The 25,637-nt window shown below is 26.6% G+C and overlaps 1 protein-coding gene across 1 annotated transcript in view; it reads right to left on the reverse strand.

The window, feature by feature from the left end:
* LOC100210082 (uncharacterized) overlaps positions 1–25,637 on the reverse strand; it is a 63,966-nt gene extending 38,329 nt beyond the window's left edge. The window contains exons 1-8 of the mRNA XM_065806244.1: positions 25,539–25,637; positions 25,057–25,214; positions 24,717–24,871; positions 24,417–24,571; positions 21,754–21,884; positions 11,129–11,264; positions 8,018–8,133; positions 5,248–5,415 (exon numbers count right to left, since the gene is read on the reverse strand). Coding sequence (XP_065662316.1) covers positions 5,248–5,415; positions 8,018–8,133; positions 11,129–11,264; positions 21,754–21,884; positions 24,417–24,571; positions 24,717–24,871; positions 25,057–25,180 — 985 coding nt within the window. The 5' untranslated portion in view covers positions 25,181–25,214; positions 25,539–25,637. The remainder of the gene's footprint in view (positions 1–5,247; positions 5,416–8,017; positions 8,134–11,128; positions 11,265–21,753; positions 21,885–24,416; positions 24,572–24,716; positions 24,872–25,056; positions 25,215–25,538) is intronic.

Here is a 25,637-nt window from a genome sequence, read left to right on the forward strand (position 1 = left end):
TTCTGGAATCTAGAATGCAATCACTTTCGCAAAAAAATTGTAGACAGAGAATAACATGCAACCTTTATCTAAGGTCCTTTGACAGATAGTTTGATTGCCAGTCCTACTCATTCTACAGTCTCACATTAAAGCTAAAGCTTCTTCTGGTGAGTAGCTTTTAGAGCAAGATATATTACAGGATCTATCAGTTTTACCATCCATCAAATGTTTAATAACTTTAACATCTTTAAATCATCCTTCTTTATTGAGATTAAGAATTAAGGGCATGAAACAGACTTTCAGTGGTAACACCTAGTTTTTCAGTAATCTCTGAAGATCTTCTTTTTTAGACCTTGTTGAGAGATTTTCAAATGATTTTGAAGGTGCACCTCGTTGTCATTTTTTATCGTCATGTCATTTTTTAACTTAACTTGCTGTTGAGGTTAGTTTACAATAAATTCCATATTTAACAATTTCTCGTAATGATTTATAAACCTTCCTTTTTGTCTACCTGTCTCATTTCATTTCTTTTTAAAGTTTTTTATAAATTTTTCCGTTAACCTAATCTGATTGTAGTTCGGATAACATTGAGAAATCAATATACAAATTTCGGTTTTTGCTTCCTTACTAATAAAATTTTCATAATTATTCTCATGATTAAGTAATCAAAAATCTCTTTATTCCTCATATATAAAATTGGTTTCACCACTATATAACTATTGAATATTATTTGTTTTGATTATTTTGTTTATTTGATTGTTTTATTTAAGTTTTGTATGGTTCGCTTTTATACTAGAATATTCTGCTATTCATTTTCACGGTTGAAACTCATTTAAAAACATCGGGAGTGAGAAGGGGAGCCGCATTTTACTTTAAGTACATCATGTTTGGACTGACCCTATAGATACAAAAGCAAACAAAAGCAGTCAAAACTTTTCTAAAAATTTTCTAAACAAAATATTTTCAAACGCAAAAAATTTAAAGGTGGGCAAACACGGACAGAAATTTTCCTAGTTGATCAAAGTTTTATTCTCAAACAATTTATAACAAAAAAGTGTTAAACATACGGTTAATTATGCCTTTTCTATAAAATTGTATATTTTAAATAATTTTATATTGATTTTCCATATTTTTAAAGAATATTAAAAAAAAAGATTTATTTATGACATCATCTATGACATCATCTATGACATCGGCAGGAGTGAGCATGTATAAAAGTTGGTAGATTTTTGAAAAAATATGAATTTCTTCAATTTTTGAACTTCGAACCCTCCCTAGACAAATTTTTTAAATTACGGACCTTAAAAATTCAAATCTGCTTTTCACATAACATATATAATTTAATTTTTTAATTGTTTTTATTATAAAACAAATTTTTTATTTGTATTTATGGCATGGTACTGGACCACTGTACATTGACCATGATTGTATTTGTAGAAAAAAGAAAGAAATGCAATCTTACAACAATAGAAGAGTGGCTCAAGCTTGGCAGATAAAGCAGGTCTAATTACATTTACAATGTGCTTTTAGACTTTGTCTGAGAGTAAGAAGGTTGTTATTCGTCAATATAGGAATGCCAACAATATTGCAATATTTTTGCAATATATGAGTTGTGTTTTTTTAACAAAAACTGTGGATGTTAAGTCCAGAATTTATATCCATAAGCCACTGCAAGCCTTAGAAACTAATAATAGAGTGAAGAGTAATCATAGGATAGTTGGAGAGGTCAAAGTGTTTTCTAGAGTTTTGTAAAATTAGAACCACTTATTTTGCACTTTTTAAAAGTTTAGTAAAAATTGAAGAGAGTTCTGGAGAACACTTTTTTAAGACTATGATAGAAATCTATTTGGAGCACAAACTGTAGAAGTGTTTAATCAAGAATTAACTTTAGCATTGAAAGCCAGAGTGATTCTAATGTTTAACAATGGGTTAATCTGTTAAACTGTCAGGAAGAGTATGGCCATTATATTCAAGAGCCAAATTAGAGTAAGATTTCTATGCAAATAACTCTACTTTGTTCTGGGGAGAAGTAAAAAGATCCGACTAATGAATTAGAGATTAAATGTTAGACTTACTTTAGTTAATGACATTGTTGAACACTAACTAAAAGTTTCTAGAACCTAACATCTGAGATAAGATACAAGATTTAGTAAAATGAGAACAACAGAGCTAACATCAGACAGGACTTTTTTACATTGGCTTCTTGCAATAATAAAAGCACATTTGTTCTTAAGAGAGATGTTCTTGTAATAAAGATAAAAAAATAAAGATTAATGTTTAATAAAGCAACTGCTCAAGATGGTGAAAAATGTTGAGAAGAATGAGACTTGACTTAAAATTGAAGAAAAGTAATAAAAGCTTACAAACTTTTATTCCAGAAGGAATAAAAGCTTCCAAGATGCACTTTATGCAGGCACATTATGGATATAAACAAATATGTTTGCTATTTATTTAGATGCTGACATAAAATATCCTTTTATTGTTATATAAACTTTTGTTTTTATATGGTGTAGTATTTGCCGAAAAAGAAGATGATCAGATGGATGTGTGGTGTGACTCAAGGAAGACAAGAAAAGGAGGCATAATCTTAGACAGATTAGAAAAAACATTGTTTCGAACAACGTTTTTTTAAAAAGATTAAAGTAATTTAAGTATCAGCATGTAGAGAGGTAGCAAAATAAGTAGAAAATGGTAGTGGTAGAAGTAAGAAAACTTAAAGAGAGTGCCTTACATATTGTATGAATGAGCTTTAGTTAAGAAAAAAAAAAGCTCTAGATTGTTTATTTTAGAGAAACAGCATAAAAGAGGAAGGCTAAAGCCTGATGATGATGATGATAATGATGATTATGATGATGATCATGATGATGATCATGATTATCATCATCAGGCTTTAACCTTCCTCTTTTATGCTGTTGATGATGATGATGATCATCATCATGATGATGATAATAATGATGATGATGATAATAATGATGATTATCGTGATTATGTTGATCATAATGATGTTTATATATCCATGCATATGCAAAATATAACATGAATTTTAAATTAAAAAAAAATGCTTTAGGATTTATGTTTATGCAGCCCTGGTCACAAACCCGGCCCTGGCTAACTTTATCAAACCTGGCCCCAGCCAAATATCAACCCAGGTCACTTACTATAGTATATGAGAGTTAGATTCTAATGGAAAATATTTATTTGTAATTTTTTTTAAGAAAAAATATTTCATAAAAAGGAGTTTATCAATCAACTAAGAGGTAAGTTAAATCACTTTAATTCAAATAAAACAGATATAAGGTTATTTAACCAAAATTTCCAAATACAAGGCTATTTAACCAGAAACTTTCATTAAAAATTAGAGCTATACTTATATATAAAGTCCAAATCATTATCACTATGATTGGTTGAAATTTGGATGATTTTAAATTGAGTTTTCTCAAAGACAACTTAACCGACTGTAACGATTTTCTTTTAATAATGATGCTTACATAATTAACTTTTATATCAATAAAAATAAATATAGCTTCTATAACTTTACGATGTGCAAGTCATTTAATTTTTTGTAAAGTACCCTCCATCCTCTCCACAATTTTACTTTGCTCCATTTTTTTTGCAGCATTAATCTATAAATCTCTGAAATTTTTAACACTATTTTTACATTTGTCTCTTTCCCTCAATATTCCTTTCACAATTGCCTAGTAAGATTCAATAACTCATTGCTCAGGACAGTTTGGTGGATTAGCATCCTTTGGAATAAAATTGACTCTTTTTTTCTTATACCACTGAATTACTTATTTAGAATAGTGGATCGATGCCAGATCTGGCCAAAAAAGGGTTAATTATTTGTGCTTTTTATATAGAGGAAGAAGTCCTTTATTTTTGCTTTTTAATAAAAGGAAGAAGTCGTTTTTTCAAGCATTCACTCACATATAGATCTGGTGTCAAAGATTGATTTGTTATGCAAAGAGAGCTTTTAAAACCTCAACTGCAAATTGCCTGCCATACAAAGAACTCAAAAGCCATTTTCTTACTCAAATGTATTTAAATTTGTCAGAAGCTTTATAACGTTTCGACTGATAATAATAGTGATTACCTGGAAGCATCAAGTGATCTTTTTTACAGTTTCATCGCTTTCTAAAATGCATAAATTTTTTGTAATTAATTTAAGCAAATTTTTAGCTCATCCAATTGCCTTGATTTTTCCATAAAGCTACCTTTTTGGTATTTTTTTCTTGTAATGTCATTTCAGATTTTTTTTTGAAAACTTTTTGAAGGAAAACTTTATTGCATTTAAACTTCGTAGCTAAATCTTATTGTGACTGAATCAGATTTTGATGAATTGAGTCAACTATTGATTTTGCCTTCTTTTTGGTAACAAATCTTAATTTTCCACTACTCCCAATTTTATTTTACAGTTTCCTTTTCCTTATAACATTTTATAATAATTCCAACAGTTAATTTTGGAACTTTACATGCTTTTGAAATCATGGAATATGAGAACGATGGATTTTCTATGTAAAATTTCAAATTTTTTTCAATTTTCTGACTCTTTATTCAACATTGCTTAAACTAATGAGAAGAAATATAAAACTACACTTGCACACAAGTAAACTAATTATGTTAGCATCATTATAAAAGAAAATCATAACAATTGATTAAGTGGTTTTTGAGAAAACTCAATTTAAAATTGTCCAAATTTCAACCGATCATGGTGATAATAAACAGGGTGATTGAGAAATCGGAAAAAAATATTACGTATCATTTGCCAATTATTATTAGAAATTTTAAAAAGATTAATCAAACTTTGGAAATTTAGTATGGACCACCCTTTACGAATACACAGAATTGTATATGGTTTAAATTTTGTTGCAAAAACCAATAACTTTTAACAATAATAGATTCATAAGGAATAACTATTTAAAAAATCAGTAAAAGCAAAAAACATAACTTTTTCATAAATCAAGTATTTAATGATTGCAATAGTTTGAACTATGACTGTTAATCCATATATAATTCTTTTAAAAACAAAATAGACAAAAAATGAAAACAGTTTTATGTATACTGTTATCTTCTCTTATTAGTAATCTCTCCTGAGATAAATTTCCTTTTTTACTTTTACTTTGCAGTTTCTACCTATACTAAAATATATAAAATACTAAATAACCTTTTTACCTATAATAAAGATGTGCAAAAAATTAATGCATAATAAAGATACGATTTTGTAAGTATACACATAAAAAACAAATAAAAAACAACAAAAATTCTTACCTTTAGTTCCAATAATTGAAACTAAGAGATCTTTAGGAGGAACAAAAAATAAGCCTTTGAACTGTCTCACTATTTGAGGTTGTGGACAAAGCAATTTCACTATTGGATCAACTTCAGTTTCAACTGGTTTAGAATTCAATCTAACTGATGCTTTGTCTAACTTCTCTTCTAATTAAAAAAATAAAGCCTTCAACGTTTCTTATATACATTATATAACATTTATATACTTATATATAAATATACTTGAATGTTTTTTTTATATACTTTTATATACTTATATAATGTTTTTTATATACTTAAACATTTTTCATAAAACGTTTTTTATATCTTTAAATTTTAATATAAATTTTTATTTAATAAAATAATAAAATTTATAAACTTTATTATAATAAATTTTTAGTTAATTCATCAATATATATTTTTGAAAGAAAAACAATAAAAAGTTTTGATGTTTGAAAAGCAAAAATATATTTTTGCTTAACTTTGTTATTTTTTTATATCTTTATATTTTTTTACATTTTTTTAATGAACTTTTATTATTCTATTAAATATAATTTTTTTCAAATAAAAAAAAAAAATGAAAATTAGAAGTTGATCTGCTAACTAAAAGACCACCCTTTACAAATTCACAAAAGGACCACCCATTGCACAAAGTATTCTCTTTTAATAATTTATTTTCAATTTAATATTATTTTATAAATTTTTTATTACCTTTTTCAAATTTTAATTCTATTTTCTAAATTATTTTCAGACTCCTGATAACAACAGCAACATCAAAATAATCGCAATTTATACTAAACCAAAGTAAAGTTTAGACATCAGTATTTGTTTCTATGTTTTTTTAACATTAAAACTTTTAATAACACTGTATTAATACTTAATAACAATGTATTAAAAAAAATTTTTTTTTTTTTAAAAATGATGCAAAGAACTAGTCACCAATAGTTTATTCATTAATTTTATAGTTTATTCAGAAATAGTTTATTCATTAATAATGTTATCAAAGAATAAATTAAGTTTGAAGCGGTATCACGCAGGGAAAAGAAAAATGCAAATTTTTTTTACTAGATAAATAAACTTTAATTCCTCGGAAAATACAAATTTCAGCAGAATACTTTTTTTTATGTAATACTTTAAATATTAGTAAAGATTTCCAAAACGTTACAGGACAGTACAATATATCGTAGAGCCACAGCAATCATTTAAATGCAGTTCATGAAGTTGCAAATTTGTCGATATCATGTAGGGTAGAGCAGGGCATATCGGGACACTTAAGAAACAAATGGTAGTTGCAGATAAATTAACCATAGATAAAACTGTTTTTATAAATTTCTTAAATTTATTGATATAAGAAAAATTCTAAAAATAAGCTACTACAACCAAAGTAATAAAACTCTATACTAGCTAAATTTTTAGATTTTAAAAGTTGGTGGGGCAAAACAAGACAGTTAAAAAGCAGCAGTTATCCTTTCATATAAAGCTTTAAAAATGAAGACTATCTATCTTTTAAACATGTTCAGACATTAAACTCTAAAAAAAGGAACATACCCATATAAACTACATGCCCATAAATCACAAAAAAAAAATAACTATAACAAAAAAGTTTTTGTGTTTTATTATAAGATACCTCTGCTCTAACCTAACCTATATATTATTAAATTGGTAACTACTATCAAACAAAAAACATTATGGATCACATAAATCATACAAAACTATTTAACAACATTTTTGATGAGCTTGCTTATTAGAAATATTTTAATGTAGAACAAATTTAAATATGCCATATGTATCAGAAGTTTATTTAATTCTAAGTTTACTCACAGCTAAAACTGCATTTCATCCCATTTAGGATTATTGATTTTTCTTATATAATTTCTTATCATCGCTGTTTACATTAAACACTTAATAATAGAAGATAATTTATAAAAATAACAATTTCTTTGAATTCATTACTAATATTGCTTTTCTAAATAAGGAAAATAATATATAGATAAAAATAAAATCATCAAACTGTAAACTGCATCACAAAATGGTAGAAAATAGTCAATTATATAAATAACTTGATGTCCTGATATGCCCCACAATACTATTCAAAAAGTTCGATTCTAGATTTTTTTAAAACTAGATTTTAAAAGAGGATAAAAATACTGTCTGAACTTTTTATAAATAAAGCAAACAAGCAATAGTTCAAGATTAATTTTTTGTCTTTGTATTGCTTAAAAAAATATGCAAATTTTATTTTTTGCAAACTTAGTGATGCATTTTGATACTTTTAATGCATTTTGTTATTTTTAAAATTATTTTTTTTTTAAATAATGAAGCAAAATAATTTATATTTTATCAAATATATATATATATATATATATATATATATATATATATATATATATATATATATATATATATATATATATATATATATATATATATATATATATATATATATAAGGAGATATAAGGCTTCAGGCATTATTGTCCCACTATGCCCCACTATCCTTATATACCCTGCTCTACCCTAGTTATTTTTATGAAAATGTGTGTATTGCTTGTGAGTATTTCAAGTAAAATATTATGTCTTTCATATTTAATATATAGAACTCATATTTAATATATTTTTAATTTATATATATATATATATATATATATATATATATATATATATATATATATATATATATATATATATAAATTCATATATAAAAAAAACAACATAAAATCAACATAAATATATATAAAAATCACATAAACCAATGTAAGTAATCAAACCTACCATTTTCCTTCATTTCAGGAGGCTTATCAGCAGAAAGAAGAATATACCTCTCCAACAGATCATTTAGTTCTTTATTCTGTAACATCATATCTAAGCAAGATACGCCATCAAAATAGCTAAAATAAAATAAAAAATAACTGTTTAAGTTTTTTATTAAGAAATTTTTGTTTATATTAGGTTTGATCATAAAATTACAATATAAATATAATATAATAGATATAAAAAATATAAGATAAAAGATTTAAAAATAAACTTAAATGGTTAAAAAAAAACTTATATGGTTAAAAAAATGTCCCTACATTCACATTAGTTATTACTTTTAGCTTACTTAGTCTTTTTGCACATGGTTTATTTTTGGTCTGCTTTCGTGATACGCACTTGTCTCATAAAACAGTAAATCAAAGAAAAACATGCGGTATGTAACAAGCATCTATGTTCAAGTCAACTCTCAAAATGTCAGGAAAATATTGGTCTTAGATTAATCACATGAGTTACTGTATTAAGCATTACACCTTCTTAGAGTTTTTAGTCAGAAATTTGTGCAAACTCTTTGACCCAAAATCTGGATGGTTTAAAAAATCTTTTTTGTTAACTCTCATAACTACTTAGGTATTGTATCTATTTATAAAGGAAATAATAATAAAATAACAATAACAATAGCAATATATATATATATATATATATATATATATATATATATATATATATATATATATATATATTAGGGCTATGACTTTTTTTCAACTACATGCTCCTGTACTGTAGTTTGATGAACTTTTACCTAAAAAGCACGAAATGAACTATTATTTGCATATCTTTTGAAAAAAGTTCACCCGCCATTAAAAAATTGATTTTGACACAAGTACTACTATGTATTCAAATGTATTTAGAATGTCATAGTCATGTAACACAATAAATTTTCAATCCAACAATGACTCAGACTGTTTACCTTGCTCTTGCTTGTTGCATAGAAGGAATTTGTCTTTATTTTTGCATGACAAATACATTTCCATCATTAGTTTTATTGTGCAATCTGTTTATTGATTACTTCTGGGGCTCTGTAGTATGGATGGCTCTTGCTTCCAGTGATTTTTCAAAGAGCTTAAAGCCTTTTTCTATGGATACTTCAGCCAATTTGTTAAAGTTGTATTTGTTGTACAGTTGGTCTGTAAACCAATGGTCTGCCAAGCCATACGATATAAATCAAGATGCAGAACTATCCTTATTGAAGGAATTAAAATGAAGGCCAGGATCGCTAGTAAAGCTCTGGAATTTTTCCCCTGCCATCAAGCCTAAGACATCTAATTTGATTTCTCTTCTTTCATTTTTAAGGACGACCACTTGATAATTCTGTTGATGTGCTTGCCATCAAAGTGTAAGGACCAACTTTCCATATGCAACTTTTCAATCATTTCTTTTTTAAGCTTGATTGCCTCTTTGATTGTTGATTTGTAAATAGCTGATTGACATGGAGTTGGGATGTCCATGCCTCCATGAGCCAATTGCTTGCATATGTTTGCAGCTTTGTTTGTTGATACTCTTGTATAGGTCACGAAGCTGAAAGCAATTTTGCTTTTATGATGTTTTCTGCTTGGTGTAGGAGTAGGCTTATCTTCTTCTTCTTCATCGTCATTTTCATATTCACTGTCGTCAGCCTCAGAGTCAAAATCACTAAAACCAGGATAGTAAGATGATGAATTGGATGACCTATTAGAAAGTTTTTGTCTTTTTGAGGGATTGATCATTTCTTTACTGGCCAATTGGCCTGTAGAGTATCCTACTGTTCCTTTGCTTTCCACTTGGAGATGGTACAATCGCTTGTCCTCGGAAGATAACCATGTTCCATCCACTTTAGCAATATCAAAAATATCATCAAGGGGTTCATAGCTTCCCCGCTTGACACATTCATCATAAGCTTTGCTCGTATAACTTGATCAGATACATGAGGGAAATTAAGTTTATTCTTCCACAATTAGGTAACTTCTTTTGAAATTTCCGCTATTCACTCCTTTCTTCCTGCAATTTTTGGTCTAAGGAAATGGTAGTGTCCGATAATTTGCTTTTGGAGAGGCATTCTGCACTTTTCTTCCAGTGAATATTCTTCTGAAGGGACCATTCTTCTTCTTTTATGAGTCTTCAAATTTTACCTGATTATTGGTCCAGACATCCTAGTTCTTCTGAATGCTACTGTTGCTAGGATTGTTCGTCAACACGTGTTGCTTCTGTAATAGCTATAATATTAGATAAGCTGCTATACATACATAGTCTAAATTGTTCTAGAATATTCTTAATTGTTCCACAATGTTCTGAATTGTTCAAAAATGTTCTAAAGTCGTCTAAAATATTCTGGAATTTTCTAAAATGTTCTAAAGTTCTAAACACTTCTAATCTATACAAGTTTTAAATGATTTTCAGCAAAGCCACATGTATTAGTAGTAGCAGTAACAAGATTAAATAAACAACGATTTGTAATTTTAATTGCCGGGTGACTGTTTTTTACAACCTATAGGAATTGAACATGTTTTCAATATTTTTTAACAAAAGTTCATCAATTTATGACACAGGAAATTTAAAAAAAAAAAAATCAAAAAGTCATAACCCTAATATATATAGGTAATAGTTTGATTTCAATATATAGTAAAATATATAAGCCTAATTAGATGATTGGTCAAGAAGTATTTCAATTTTTTGATGTAATATGACTGTTGATTCATAAACGCTTAAATCATAAAATGATATTATATAATATTATTAGAGAACATAGAAATCAAAAGAAAAAAAAAATCACAATAAAAATTTATCTTTATTGTAAAGTTCTAGATCTCCACAGACAAAAACAAAAATAAATTTATGGGGATTGTACAAGATATGTTAACAAACTGCTTATTCAAAACCAACCAACTACGTAGTAACATGGAACAATTGTTTAAATAACAAATTATTTAAGTTACTATTATTCATAAAAATGGTTACCATGGTTTTCAAGAGTAGTGAAAAGTTTAAAAAGAATTTTAAAAACTTTAACATTTCATGCAGTTTCATTTACTAATGATTTTATCTTATACTAACACTAAGTCAATTTAAAATATCTTCTAAATGATAAAAACAAACCCTTGAAAAGGTTTGATGTAAACATTAGGTTGTTGCTTTAACAATTCTTCTATAACCGAAAAATCTTTTCTTTTCAGAGCATCATGTAATGGAGTTTGACCATCAGCATTTAATTCATCCACATTGCCCCCATAGTCTAAAAAAAATATATTTGAAAGTTTCTGTAATCTCAAAAAATAAATAAAACAAACATATCAGGCTTCCAAGAAGAGTGTTTGACCACTGTAATCGGCTATTACATCTAAAAGTATTAAAATTTTACACATTAATAATTATACATTTCATAGATTATTAGTTAAATGATAAGCTTATATATTTCATTTTTTTTGCTCTTTATTACTTGTCTTGCTGTTATGTGATAAAACTTGTTATGTTAATTATGAATTGACCTTGTTATACAATAAATACGCTATGTAATCTTTTTAGTCTATATAAAAGAAACATACAAATATTGTTTATTAAATGTTATAGTTATCGCTTGTTTATTTCTTCTCCCATGAATACCCGCGAAGAGTACTCATAGGAGAAGAAACAGGGAAATAAATTTGATTTAACTTTTTATATTAGTAAGCGAATAAAGCATGCAAATGCAAAATTAGTGGTGAATCCATGTTGGCATTAAAGCTGTCATTTTGTAAAATGTAAAATACTAGGGTGAGGTATATTATATATAAATCTTTTAAACTTGTGTTATAAAAAAAGGGTTCTCTAAACGTAGACAGGATTAATAGACCAGTATGCCCAAAATTTTTTGGATATGTCACTGATATGTATAAATATACATTTATACTATTAAACACAAATATACTATTAAACACAAAACCAAAAACAGATAAATACCTGATAAACATTACAAAAGACAGAGACAGAGCATTTTGGAATCAACTTGTTTCTTTTATTTAATATTAATCTTTTTTATATTTATTAAATTAAAAAAAAAGAAGCTTGGAGAAAAGAATTAAAAAATTGTTTCTCGGCATGTGGATGACAAACAGTATGTGGATGACATAATTGCTATCTGTAATACTAAATATGAATCCCAAGAATTTTTTAATCATCTTAATAAATAACAATAAAAATAAATTAAATTTATGATGGAAAAAGAACAAGAAAACCAGATTGCCTTTTTAGATTGTCTTAAAAATCCAAATAATTATTGATATCAGTTTATCATAACAAAAACAACCATTGAGTCGGGAGTTACCTGAAAAACATATAAAATTAACAATTCTTGGCTGGGATTTGATAATGACATAAAAAATCATTCAAAAATCAAAAAAATCATTCAAATCAATCAAAAGAACTGAAGACTATGCGAAATAGAAAATCTAAATAAAATAAGCTAAAAAAATTGAATATTAAAAAAAGAAAATTATTGTGAAAAAAATAATATACCTAAATATTTTACTGTTTTTGTTTTCTTATTATTATAGGACGTTTGTCATTTTCCACTACCAAAATTGATACAAATCGAGGAAAAAAGTAGATAAGAATATAACGAAAATAAAAATATTTTTAGACATACAATTTTTCCAATACAATTTTTTGCAGTCAGTATATTAGGAAATACTTTATAATTTGCGCTAGAAACAGACAGTTTTTAAATTTGTTTTTCAAATGTTTTTGCTAAATTTTACTGTTTTTATCAATGCACAGAAAAGTGAGAAAAATTCCTTTTTCTTTGTAAAAAAAATTTTTTTTTACAAGTATTTAATGTAAAAAAAAAAAAAAAAGTCATTAATACTAATATTTAAATATAAAATATTTGGTTGTTTTCAATACCCCCATTGAAATAGTCTGCAATTATGTAGGATTATCCAAGTTGTGCTTTTAAACCTGATAGTTTATTTCCTGATGAACTATTGTTATTGACGATGCCCCAAAAGCTTGTAGGCTATTGCATTGTCAATTTGCTGAACTTTTTTAACAATGTTTAGGAGCCTATTTAAAGCTTTTTTTTAAGTTTTTAAATACATTAAACAGGGCAATCATTTTGTTCATTACCTCTAGTAATTCGTATTAATGTTGGAAATTGGGCAATTTAAAAGAAACAACTTTAGACATGCATCAAATGCGGTAAATACATTTGTTAAAGAAACTATATTATTCTTTTATTTAACTTATTCCACTTTTAAATTGTTATAAAAGATGTTTTTTCAACAACGACTCAAAAAAGGATACAAAAATTGTATAAAAATTTAAAAAAAAAAAATATTTTTTTTCATTCCCTTTTTTTAATTATTAAATTTTCTAGTTTAATTAAATTTAATTAATTTGATATTTTGTTACTATTTTGTTTTCTTTTTTTAAGATTGTTTTTTTTTTTAGTAGATAAGTTTAGCTTTTTGCCGCGTATTATTGAAACGCTTTATAAATTAAAAGATGAGAACTGCCATGGTCAGTTTGTTTAAAAAATTACTTTAAACGCGGACAACCAAGGAGTGCAACCACACATGCTTCCAAGGAAGGTTTGTGTGGGAATCAAGACAATTGGAGACTACCTTTCCATTAGCTTGCTAATGAATACTTAATTTGAAATTTGTCTATAAGATTTACTTATAAGATTTACATCTAATGTTTTCAGTATTTGTGGCAGAGTTTAATTTCTTCATTATTGGAAGTAATGTAACACTTTTTAAACAATCCATACTGCTTGATTCTAGCGATAGGTTTACTATTTCAACCCATATATATATAAATTTTTGCAAATTATTCCTTAGTAGATATGCTGGAAAAAGATCATCAGGAGATCCTATGTCGTTGGATCAAAATTTTTTAAAAACTGACCATTATAATCTGATGTACATATATTTGCTTTTGATATTTGAAGATTCTATGTGAGTTTTCTTATTTTTTCAGTAAAATAATTATTAAAGTTGTTACCTAGTTTTTCGTTTAAACCAACTGATAGTAGTACATGTTCTTGAACTTTTTCTAGTAGCTTGTTTAGCATTGAGAATAGATTTTTACTTGAAGAGGTTTTATTTAATAGGTTAGAGAAATATGTTCTTTTGTTATATAAGCAATAATTGTTGTTTATATATTATTTATTGTCACTTTTATTTTTTACTCTTCTTTTGTTTTTAGTTGCATATTCCGTCAAATCAAGGAGCTGTTTTGTTGTCGAATCAAGGAGCTTTTTTGACTATATTTACAATTTTAGAACAAAAGGGCATAATTCTGCATAATTTCTTTCATTACTTGATTATATATTTTAATTTTATTATTCAGATTTTCAGCTAATGATATTTCTGATATACTTCTTAATATTTTAATTGTTGAAGTACTGGATGTCTACTGTTTTTAAATTTATGTATGTGATAGCATGGTACACAGTGAACACACAAAGGAGTGAAATTGTTTGTGTTTAATTGATTGTTTCCCCACCACCTTTTTTTTTTTTCATATTTTGTGATGCAAAACATATCCATTTTTATTAATTGCTGTTGTATTATTGTTTTTAAAAGTTTCATTAATAAAAACTTGATTGTCTAGATTCCATTCAAGTAGATGATTCATTACATCTGGAAGTTTATTTGTAAAAGAGCAGACATTCCATAGTGAGCATAACATATGATTTATGTAAGCTCTATCATCATTCTGGACTTGGCATTTAAATGATTGATTTTAAGTTTTTCTTTAAAATTATTTTTTTCTCTTTCAAGTGAAGGACATTTGATATCAAATGCAGTGAAAATAATTATTTTGTCCATCTAAACTACTGTTAACACATTTTTTAACCATTGAAGAACTGATCAGAAAGTAATAAATAAAAAAAGTAAAGTACTTTTTTGAAAAATTAAAGTTTTTTTGGTGGCATCACACTCCTAACACTAAGCATCACACTCCTACCACTAAGCATGACACTCCTACCACTAAGTATCACACTCCTACCACTAAGCATCACACTCCTACCACTAAGCATCACACTCCTACCACTAAGCATCACACTCCTACCACTTAGCATCACACTCATACCAAAAAAAGTAATAGGTTATTAATCCGAGAATCATTAAATATTTTAAAATAATTTTTTTACACAGGATGTTGTATATTTATTTTTGTGCAAGACTAAAAAAAAAATTTAATATTTTGAAAACAATAGATTTTATCTTCTTTTACAGATTAATTTAGTTTATTGGTAATACACTACATCAATATAGGGGTTTTAGGTTGAATATCATGGTAACGTAAAAATATTTGGCAAACTATAAGACTATGTCAACCTGACAAAGAAACAGCTGAAAACAAAATAAAAACCGCATCTTCTTGGGAGATTTTAATGACTTTTTAATGAAACACACTGCAAAAGGGTGTTTAAAATGATGTATATGCAGGGTATATGCACTGGTATGTGCAGTGTAAGTATTCACTGCAAACACATTAGTTTATGCATTGTTAAATGTAACTTTGATCTATTCATGTTTAATAAATAACAGTTTCAGAAAGTTTTATATCTTAATAATCAACAAAAAATAGTAACACAAAATTGACATACATCTTTAATAATTGGCAAGACTGTATTCAATACCGTCATAAATATCATATACATGTTCTTTTTTTTTACAAGAAAATGTTAGAATTGACTTTCTAAATCATCATACTTGAGTATGTGACTGCCGTTTTCATAAATTTTTCTTCTTGTGATTTTGAGAGCTTTTATAATGTGGAATTGCCAGCTCAGACAGATAGAGTAACTTATATGATTCTTAAGATAATTTTCTAAGTTGCACATTTTGGTTACAAAATCTTTGATGTCTTTGCCAAAATCTTGCAATAGCTCCATTCCAAAGCAGCTTTTAGTGATTAAAAGAAAAGATTTTAAAATTATATTTTCAAATCTTTTCTTTTAGTCACTAAAGTTGATATGTTGTTTTTTGTATACATTTTACCCTTAATTAATTGCTACCTGTTCTAAACTTTCTTAATGTTTTAATGCGGAGTATAATGTGAGGAGGACATATATCTCTAACTTTATCTAAACAAGACAGGACTTTGCGACAGTTAGGTCCATTATACCCTCCTTCATTATATCCATATCTGATAACTGTTTTACTCAATAAATAGTTTTTAGTCAACTCTTCAGCCATTAGCACATCGGTAACTTGAGTCACTATATGCTCAAATAAATGCATTTCAGGAGGTGGTACGTCAATTACCAGTCTCTGGATTTTCTTTTAGCAAATATTGGATTTTCTTGGTACAAATCATTAAGACTTTGAAATATTCTTAACTGACCAGTGGATTCCTCTTTCATACCTTCACAATAGTAACAGGCAAACTTTCCGCCATGCCCCTAACAATAAAAATTCAATAATATTTTTAATGAATTTTATATAAATTTAAAATGCTTATACATAAATTAATTATTTTGCTTTCTAATAAAATAATTTACTGAAAGACCCAACATATTGTTGATTAACTTGAGATCTGCTGCCACATAAAATTTCAGTTCATTTAATTTTATCATCTCAATTAATCTTCCTAAGTTGTAATTGCTCTCTTGAACGCCACGTGCAATGGCCAAAATTTGTACTTTATTGACGCCAGTGAGCTTAAAATTGTTCTAAAAAATGTTCATTACAATACTCTTTGATTGCATATTTCTTCTGTTAGTTTCCATGGTTAAGGAACATATACAACATCTTTTGAATTTAGTTCAATAGCCTTCTTTTTAGCAACCTAAAGAATTTTTCAGAAAATATATTATAAGAGAGAATATTTATAATACTTGAAGCAATGTTTTAAATATGCAGCAGCTAATTTATAACCGTGCTGAAATTCAATAGTCTGATTGTGATAATACTTTTCAAGAATGAAGGACGTGTCTTTAATGATCTTTGATGCATTTGACTCAATACCTTTGCGCCCTTAGTCTTTCTTTATCGTGGTCATCATACAATCTATAGCTGTCATTGGAAGATCTGTTTTCCTTTTTATGTTGAATAATGTGTTGGTAGAAATTTCCCTCAGTGGTGCCTGTTTTGGAACAGGCACCACTGAGGGAAAGTGGAACTGTTTTGGACTTTTATTGAAATACCAACTGTTCAAAAAATAAATTTTATTATAATAACTGAACTTAAAAATTTACTTAATCAAGTTTAAAATGAAACTTATTTGTTGCAAGATTTAGTGTTGTTGCAAGATTTAGTGTTATATTGATGCAGTGAATAAAGTTGAAACAGGCCTTTTCAGAGGTTTTGAAAGGTCTGGGCCAGTTAAATTGAGGCCCCAAGATGATGATTTGCGCAAAGTTTGTGCAAAATATGATGCAAGTTGGTTTGAAGCCAATTTAAATTTTCAGATAGACCAGGACCACATAAATTTGTAACTTTTAGAATTAATGCAATTAATTAGACAGACTGTCACTCAGAAATGTGGCGCTTTTGGTGCATTTTATCAAAACAACTAGCCAAGAAATGTGTTAGTTTACTAATTACACATTTCTTAGGGAGGCCTGGACTGGGTGGGTATGACCGTAAAAGTGAAGTGTTACACTGTTACTTTACTGTAAATGTTACTATTCAAATTTCAAGAATGTATGATTCATACATAAATAATTATTCATTAATTTTTATCTATTGGTTTTGTTCAATAGATAATTATTTGCACAACTATAAATGATTAGCTAAATTATGGTCACATTTTGAAAATGAAATTTAAAGAAATGCACTATATGTATATAAAACAGAATGAATTAGTTTTATTTAATTTCCATGAACTCCTTTTTTGCTTTTGTTCTGAAAAAGCAGCAATTATATTTGAAAATCCAGTTTTCTTGCGATACCACAATTTATAATCAACATAGCAAGTTCATTTGACTATTTTTTTTTTGGTTTGCTATCTAGTTTAAAATTAACATCATAAATTCTTTTAAGAAATAAAACCTACTTTTCAAGTTCTTGGGAGATTTCTTTGTCATACTTGTGCAAAAATATTGAAAATTTATTAACTTAACTCAATTGATTTAACTTAAATAAGAAATTTAGAATTAATATTTTGATGTCTATTTTGATGTTTAAAAAAAGGAGGCCTCAACAAAATTGGAGGCTCAGGTCATATGACCCATGTGGCTTCCACACTGGTTGGGCCTGGTTGTAGAACAATAATTTAACAGATAGTATCTTACTACAGTGGTAGCCGTTTGTTGCATAAAACTTGTATCAAATTAAAAATGCAAAAAAATCAGATGAATCAGGTTAACTAAATATATCAAGTTAAAAATATATAAGTATAATGCAGAAGTTTGATTTTTATTACAGACAGTTAAAAAATTTATTAAAAATATGTGTTATTTTAAACCTAAATTTCCCCCTCTTAAAAAAGAAAAATTAAAAAATTTTTAAATAACCTTTTTATAATTAGGAACTACTAACTACAGTCTTCTCTGTTTAAAATTTAATGTCAGCGCACAAAAAAGGGCTGGCCAGTCTTTTTTAAGTTAGAATTTAAAAAATTCATTTTTTTCTGCTATTTAAATTGAAACAAAAATAGCAAAAAGAATGCTTTGAATAAATAGTAGATATAATAATTTAAAAGAAAAACTAGTAAAAAAAACATTTTTTATAAAAGTTGAACAAATGAACAAAAAAGTTTTTTATTATTTTTAAAAATAAAACGTTTTTATTTTTATAAAAACTTTAGCAAGCGCATAAAAAAGCGCTTGCCAAAGTTTTTTTGGGCGTGTGGGCAAGCATGAAATGACTTGAGCGCGAAAGAACTGGCTTAATGGAGAAGACTGAGATAAATTCCATTAAAAAATATTTAAAAAAATAAAAGCTAAATTGGAAAAAAGAAATGTAAGTAAAATATTATTTTTGATTAGTGACACAAAGTATTGGTATTTGGGGCTGCTTTAACTTTAATGGAGTAGTTGTATTTAGCATTAAAAATTAATGATTGAACAACATATTAAATATTAATTTATGCCAAAATGAACCACCCTAATGTGTAATCATTAAGAAATCATGGTTAGCCTCAACTAAATTTAGGTTTTTTGAACTGTATCCAAGTTAAGGTCGATGGTTTCTGAAAGAGTATAGTTTACTTATCACTATGTATATAGTCCATCAAATCATAAAACTTTTATTAAGTAATTAAGTTTAAGAATTTTTTCGCACCTTTTTTTTCTGTGCATTTTTGAACTTTTACAACCATCTTTAACTTGTCATGTTTTTAATCGCAAAAGACAATCATAGAACAAATTTTGTTTTTAAAAATGTTAAGCATCGGAAAATTTCATCCCCAGACTATTTTAAATCATCAAAAAAACAGAGAAAAAGTATGCCGTTTCTGTCAGATGAAAATGAACAGCCAAAGCCAAAAAATTTCTAAATTTAAAAGCTGTTTTTTGAATTATAAGATTGCTAATAACCGATATCCTACTGGATTGTGTCCAAGGTTGGTATACTTAATGATTTTTAACTAAATAAATATACATAAAACATATATATGTCATAAATTTAAAATCATTCACATAACTGAAAAATTTGATAACACATTATCTAATAATTTCATTGGAAATTTCACACTAGAGCAGCTTTTGCATAAGCTACCATAAAATGGGGTGACTTTGACCAAATTTTAAATGTGTAAGACTTGAAAAACTTGTTCAACTCAAAGAAATAAGATTTGATAAATAAATCAAACCACATTTTGCTTGGTACTAGTATATCTTTATCTATTTAAGGTGTAGGGGTTTAGTTAAAAGAACTCAGGCAGAAAACTAAGTTTGTTGTTAAACTCAGGCAGAAAACTAAATTTGACATTGACTGATCAAAAATGACTACTCCAGCTAAAACACAAAATGGGTAAAATGTTATTCTATTTCTACATCTGTTGTAAAGAAATAAAAAATTATAAAACTTTTTATAATATCAGGAAACTAAAAACTTGCAACTGTGGAATATGCAAAATTGCAAGAAAGCGGGGAAGGGTACCCAAGAAAAAAATCTGGTATTAAGAGTTCTAAAACTGCAGTTACTAGTCTGCGGTGTAGTTCTAGCCTGAGTAAAGTTAGAAGAAGATTGCATCATAAATGCAATCCGACAATCCTAAGGTAGAAAATGTATTTATAACTTTGAATATTTAGCTGTGAAAAGTTGTTTAACATGTTATATAGAAAACAAGTTTGGTGTAAATTTATTATTTAGAAATAACATATCAGCTGCATCAGGATATCAAGGTATTAGAAAAGCCTTATTATTTTGCATCACTGATAGAGAGATGAGAGAAAGAAATGTAAAGAGCTTCTTTTTCTCAATGAATCTTAAAATGATGATTTTAATTTAAAAAAACCTTAGCAACCTTTTGAACCTGTAACCTTTTCAAAAGTGTAAAGTTGTCAAAAACGTTTTTCCATCAGTCATCCATAGTTTTTTAACTTATTTAGATGTCAAAGAACAAATGGCTACTCCCGTTATTGTTTTATCGAGACACCATCTCTAGCCTTTACTCATCCAAGAGCCCCAAGGCAGGGGGTATTATAAGTAAGCCCCCCTAATAATTGTAAATATGGAAATAATTTAGGGCATTAAGTTCTTATAAATGCAAAACATCTTGTTTTTCTTGATGATCTAAATGTTAACATTTTTTAGTGATTCAAATCATGAATAAATTATTTTTAATTTTAATTTTGTAAATATATGAGATGGCGAGAGTCAAAGTGGTATAACTCACTTCACAACTTTTCAGGGCAGAGCGTTTTATCTCATTAATTGCAAAAATATCAGGTTTAATATTAGAGATTTTAAAAATATTGGATTATGTTAATAAAAGATTAAGTTATTTATTGGAACTGTTTAAAATGTTAACGTTTTTACAGGTAATAATAAAATTTAAAAGAGTTATACCACTTTTACTCTAAACAAAACAAACATACTATAAAAGGTAAAAATAAGTTCCATTCAAAAATAGTTTAATTTGTGTTTAGCTACATTTATTTAGGTTAAAAATTATAAAAAAAGTTCAGAAGATACTACAGACAATAGTTGATGGTAAAAAAAAACTTATTGGCTTCACTGCAGCTCTGAGCTAAGATACTTCCTGTTGGGATTATCTTTACAAGTGTAATGACTCTGAAAAGCTGGAAACTTTTAATATGGTCCAGTTTACCTTGTATTTTGTTTTCAGAAGATTTCTTTGCAGGAGCATGTTTTCCCCTAAGTTCTTAGCCTGGTGATTTACCATTGTAAACTTTTGTCAACAACCTAGAAACCCTGCCATTCGAAGTACAAAATGTATCCAAGAAAATTTTTTTTTAAAACAGATTGTATTTCCTTTTTTTTAGCATCATTTTTTGCAAGTGTTTTTTTTTGCTCTGCTATGTTTTTATTTAAAGTTTTATTGTCAATTTTAGTTAAAAGTTACAGACAATTTATTGGAAATAAGTAATACAGAAGGTATTTTATTTTATTAGGACCACCTTAATGCTTAGTCATTAAGAAATTGAACCACCCTAATATGTAATTATTAAGAAACAAAAAAAAGATTAATTTTTATAGCAAATATACTAATTAAATATTAATTAAATAATAAAATTAAATTAATATTCATTCAAAAGTAATTCAAAATTATTACTTTTTCAAAACTTTATAACCCAAATTTTATTCAAAAAATTCTATTACCTAGTATTAATCGAACAGTAGCTGCATCAGCATAAGATGCTGCCCAATGTAGTACTGTGTTTCCAGACATTGCTCCATCATTAGAGTTGACTTTAATCCCACATCTTAGGAGCTGCTCCACTCTGAATATTCTAAAAATTTTTATATTCTAAAAAAATTTATTTATTAGGTATCGCCCATAAAGTATGTAAGTTTGAAGGGGAAGAGGGGGTCTGCAAATGGAGTATGTGTGATGGCAGGGCAGTAGGAGTACGGGCCAAAGTAAGGAAACACTAAATTAAAAAAAAATATATTTCCTTGAAATAAAAAAAAAGCAATAATAAAATGAAAAACAAAATTAAAAAATTATTATCAATCCTTCATATTTCATACATGGAAACAATTCCATATGTGAGGAAAAAATATGAAGATTTTTCTTTTTTATAATACTTTAAGTCTAAATTCTACATTTAACACTTGTAGTTATAAACACTGATGCATGGACAAACATGCTACTTGGCCTGCCTACCATAACTTAAACAACTTATGGCATTGCAGAGGAACGACAGTTTATAAGAATAGTAATTTAAATGTATAAACATACACATTTTAGGGAGTCAAAAAAATTAAGACATAATTATTCAAAAAATTGTCAACATATTAAAAATATAAATGTTAATGCTCCTGATAAGTCCAAGATAACAAATTTAAAAAAAATGATTTAGGATGCAATTTTTGGGAAGAAACTTTTGTACATAGATAAAAGCATTCAAAAATAAATATTCTCACACTTTTTTTAAATTTTTCATTGTAGTTCTTATACCAATTATTTTGTATAACTTATATACTTATATATATATACTTTTTTTTATTGTTTATTTACTTTTATTATCATTTTATTTACTGTAACTGCAAATTAATAAAAAATTGTTTAATTTTTCTGTTCAAGTAAACAATTTTTTTCCTGCTCCATTCTGCATAAAAATTACCATAAGAAGAAAGCCACAAGATGAGAACAAGTCTGGAAACAAAACCTGTTGGAACAACCTGTTTAAAAAAAAATTTTTTAAGTTGTACTTGTTATGACTTTATAAAAACCAAAACAATATTTTGGCGTTCTTAACTTCTTCATTGATTTTTATGATGCTGCCTAATCTTGACTATTATGAATTAAAAAGTAATCAATAAAAATTTTAAAATACAAATTACTATTATCGTTTTTTCAAATATATCATTTGTTTAAAAAAGCGCCTAAAAGCGTATTTTACTTGTTTATCTTAGTTTTATGTAAAATTCTATTGTCCAAAATGCTTTTGTCTGAGGCTTTTATATAAGGTAAGAATCTTGCACTTAAAGCACTTAGCGCAGTGGTTAGTGCACTTGCTTCAGAAGCTAAAGATCCATGGTTCAACCATGCCATGCCACCTCTGGGCAAGTTTTATAACATTTTGACACGAAATGATGTTTTCTAAATATTGTTTATTTAATGCGTAAAAAATAACAAAAAACTAAAAATTGTGATTAAATAAACAAAAGATTATTATGTTTTGTATTGAGTATTTTTAGGAAACAAATAATAAAGAAATATATTATTTTTCAAATAACAAACTTAGATTTTATTAGTAATTTTTGTTATCATTTAAAAGATCTTGATGCTGAGTAAGATATGCTAATGATTTTTAATTGATAATTTATATAATTTAATTTTTAAGGATATAAAAATCATCCCTTAAATTTACATAAATAAAATTCCATAGCTATATAAAAAATATAAGTAAGCAATGTTGATAAGGTTTATGCTATAATTATAGTTATAAGACATAATGGGTAACAAAAATGACAACTGTTTTTATGTGTTTATTTGCTTTTATTTAATAATGTTGCACTTTATTATTATTGAAATTATTAACTTATAGAATTTTTATTTGGGCGCATTAGTTTGGGTGCCCATATCAGTCAAACAGTATTACGGGATTACACCTGGATACCATACTAAAAGAGGTTAGTTTGTGACATCAAAAAATGAGTCTTAAATCTAAAACATGTTACATCTAAGAGCTTTGTATTACAACAATAATTCTTGAATAGTATTATAATTCTCGGAAAAATAACGTAGCAGGTATGTGGCACCCATGTTTTATCCTGCGCACCAACAGAACATAGAAAGTGCAGTTTGTATAAACTCTTTATTTTCGAAGTGAGGGCACATTGATACTTTTTGACTGTAAAATCACTACAAATGTAACAAAAACTGACCACATCATTAATGCACTGTTAAAAGCAAATAAACATGTGAAAATAAATAAAGATGCAGAACACCAATATTTGAATACATCAATTATTGTATTAATTTTTCTGATTCAGAAAAATAAATGTTAGGAATACAGTTAAAACAAGTAAAATTTAAAAGTGGTGGGTGGCAAAAATGGACTTCACACTTCAAAGCAGCATAGTCAACTATTGCAATATTATATTATATACTATTGCTATAAAGTGAATATTTCTATTATTGCATTTTCTTGGCTGTTGTACAGTGTAATTAAAGAACCAATGAAAAAAAAAGTCTTTATTTCATTTTTAAATTATTTACTTATTACCTTTTCGTCTTTCAAAAAAAATCTTTGTGAAATTTTTTTATTAGTTATTCTTTATTGTTATCTAAAAATATAAAGAATATTTGTTACCTTGATTGTGAAACAGCTTGCAACAACTCGCCAATATAAGCATTTTTCACAGATTCTGTACTACAATATTCATATGGATTTTTTCCATCATTATTTTTCAAAAGAACGTTAGATCCAGCTGAAAGAAGAGCTCTAACAATGTCTGCATAACCCATCTAGTTAAAAAAAGAAAATTAGATATAATCAATTGCACAAACCATTTAAGAATTTTAATTTGTATAATATGTTTTACAAAATTTTATATAATATGTTTTATAAAAATTTTCATAAAACATTAAAGTTATACAAATTAAGACTTACTCTAGTTGCATGATGTAGAAGGGTACCAGAGTCTGTGTCCATATGACTAAGCATAATTGAAAGTAAATCTATGTACTCCTCACTATCATACTTGTTAGTGACTTCTTTTTTGTCACGCTCTTCTCCATCACTATCATAAAAATCCTCCTCTCTTACTAAACAATTAAAAATAATGAAAAATTTAAATTTCTATTTAAATTTCTTTTGCAACTCATTTTAATTAAATCAATTACAATAAAGTTTTAAAACAAGTTTTTCAAATTTTTGATTCTAAAAGTAAAATTTTAATTTTATCCAATACTGAATTTCTTTAATGCAAATTTAACAAAAGCTTTCTTACAAGACTGAGCTGTTGAAAGTATGTGACGGACAATATCAGTGCGATTAGCATTAATTGCTGATTTAATATCATTAAAAGACTCCAACACAACAGGATCCACATCATCATTTAAATTTTTATCCATGACTATTATTTATATGTTTAACTAATAAAAACCTCTAAATGAAAAATTTTAAATAAATTTTAACAGTATATTTTATATATATATATATATATATATATATATATATATATATATATATATATATATATATATAATATATATATTTATTATTTATATATATATAGTATTTTTAGTATTATATATATATACATATATATATATATATATATATATATATATATATATATATATATATATATATATATATATATATATATATATATATATATATATATATATATATATATATATATATATATATAGTATTTTTAGTAAAAAATATAAATACAACAACTATAATTCAAAAAATAAAGATTACCTATAATACAATACGCATATAATTTTTTTGGTCAAAAATATTATGAAACTATTCCATATTAGGATATCTATTAAATGAATGTTACCCTGTGTGAAAAAG

The sequence above is a fragment of the Hydra vulgaris genome, chromosome 09 (genome assembly GCF_038396675.1).
Source record: "Hydra vulgaris chromosome 09, alternate assembly HydraT2T_AEP".
Lineage (NCBI taxonomy): Eukaryota > Metazoa > Cnidaria > Hydrozoa > Anthoathecata > Hydridae > Hydra > Hydra vulgaris.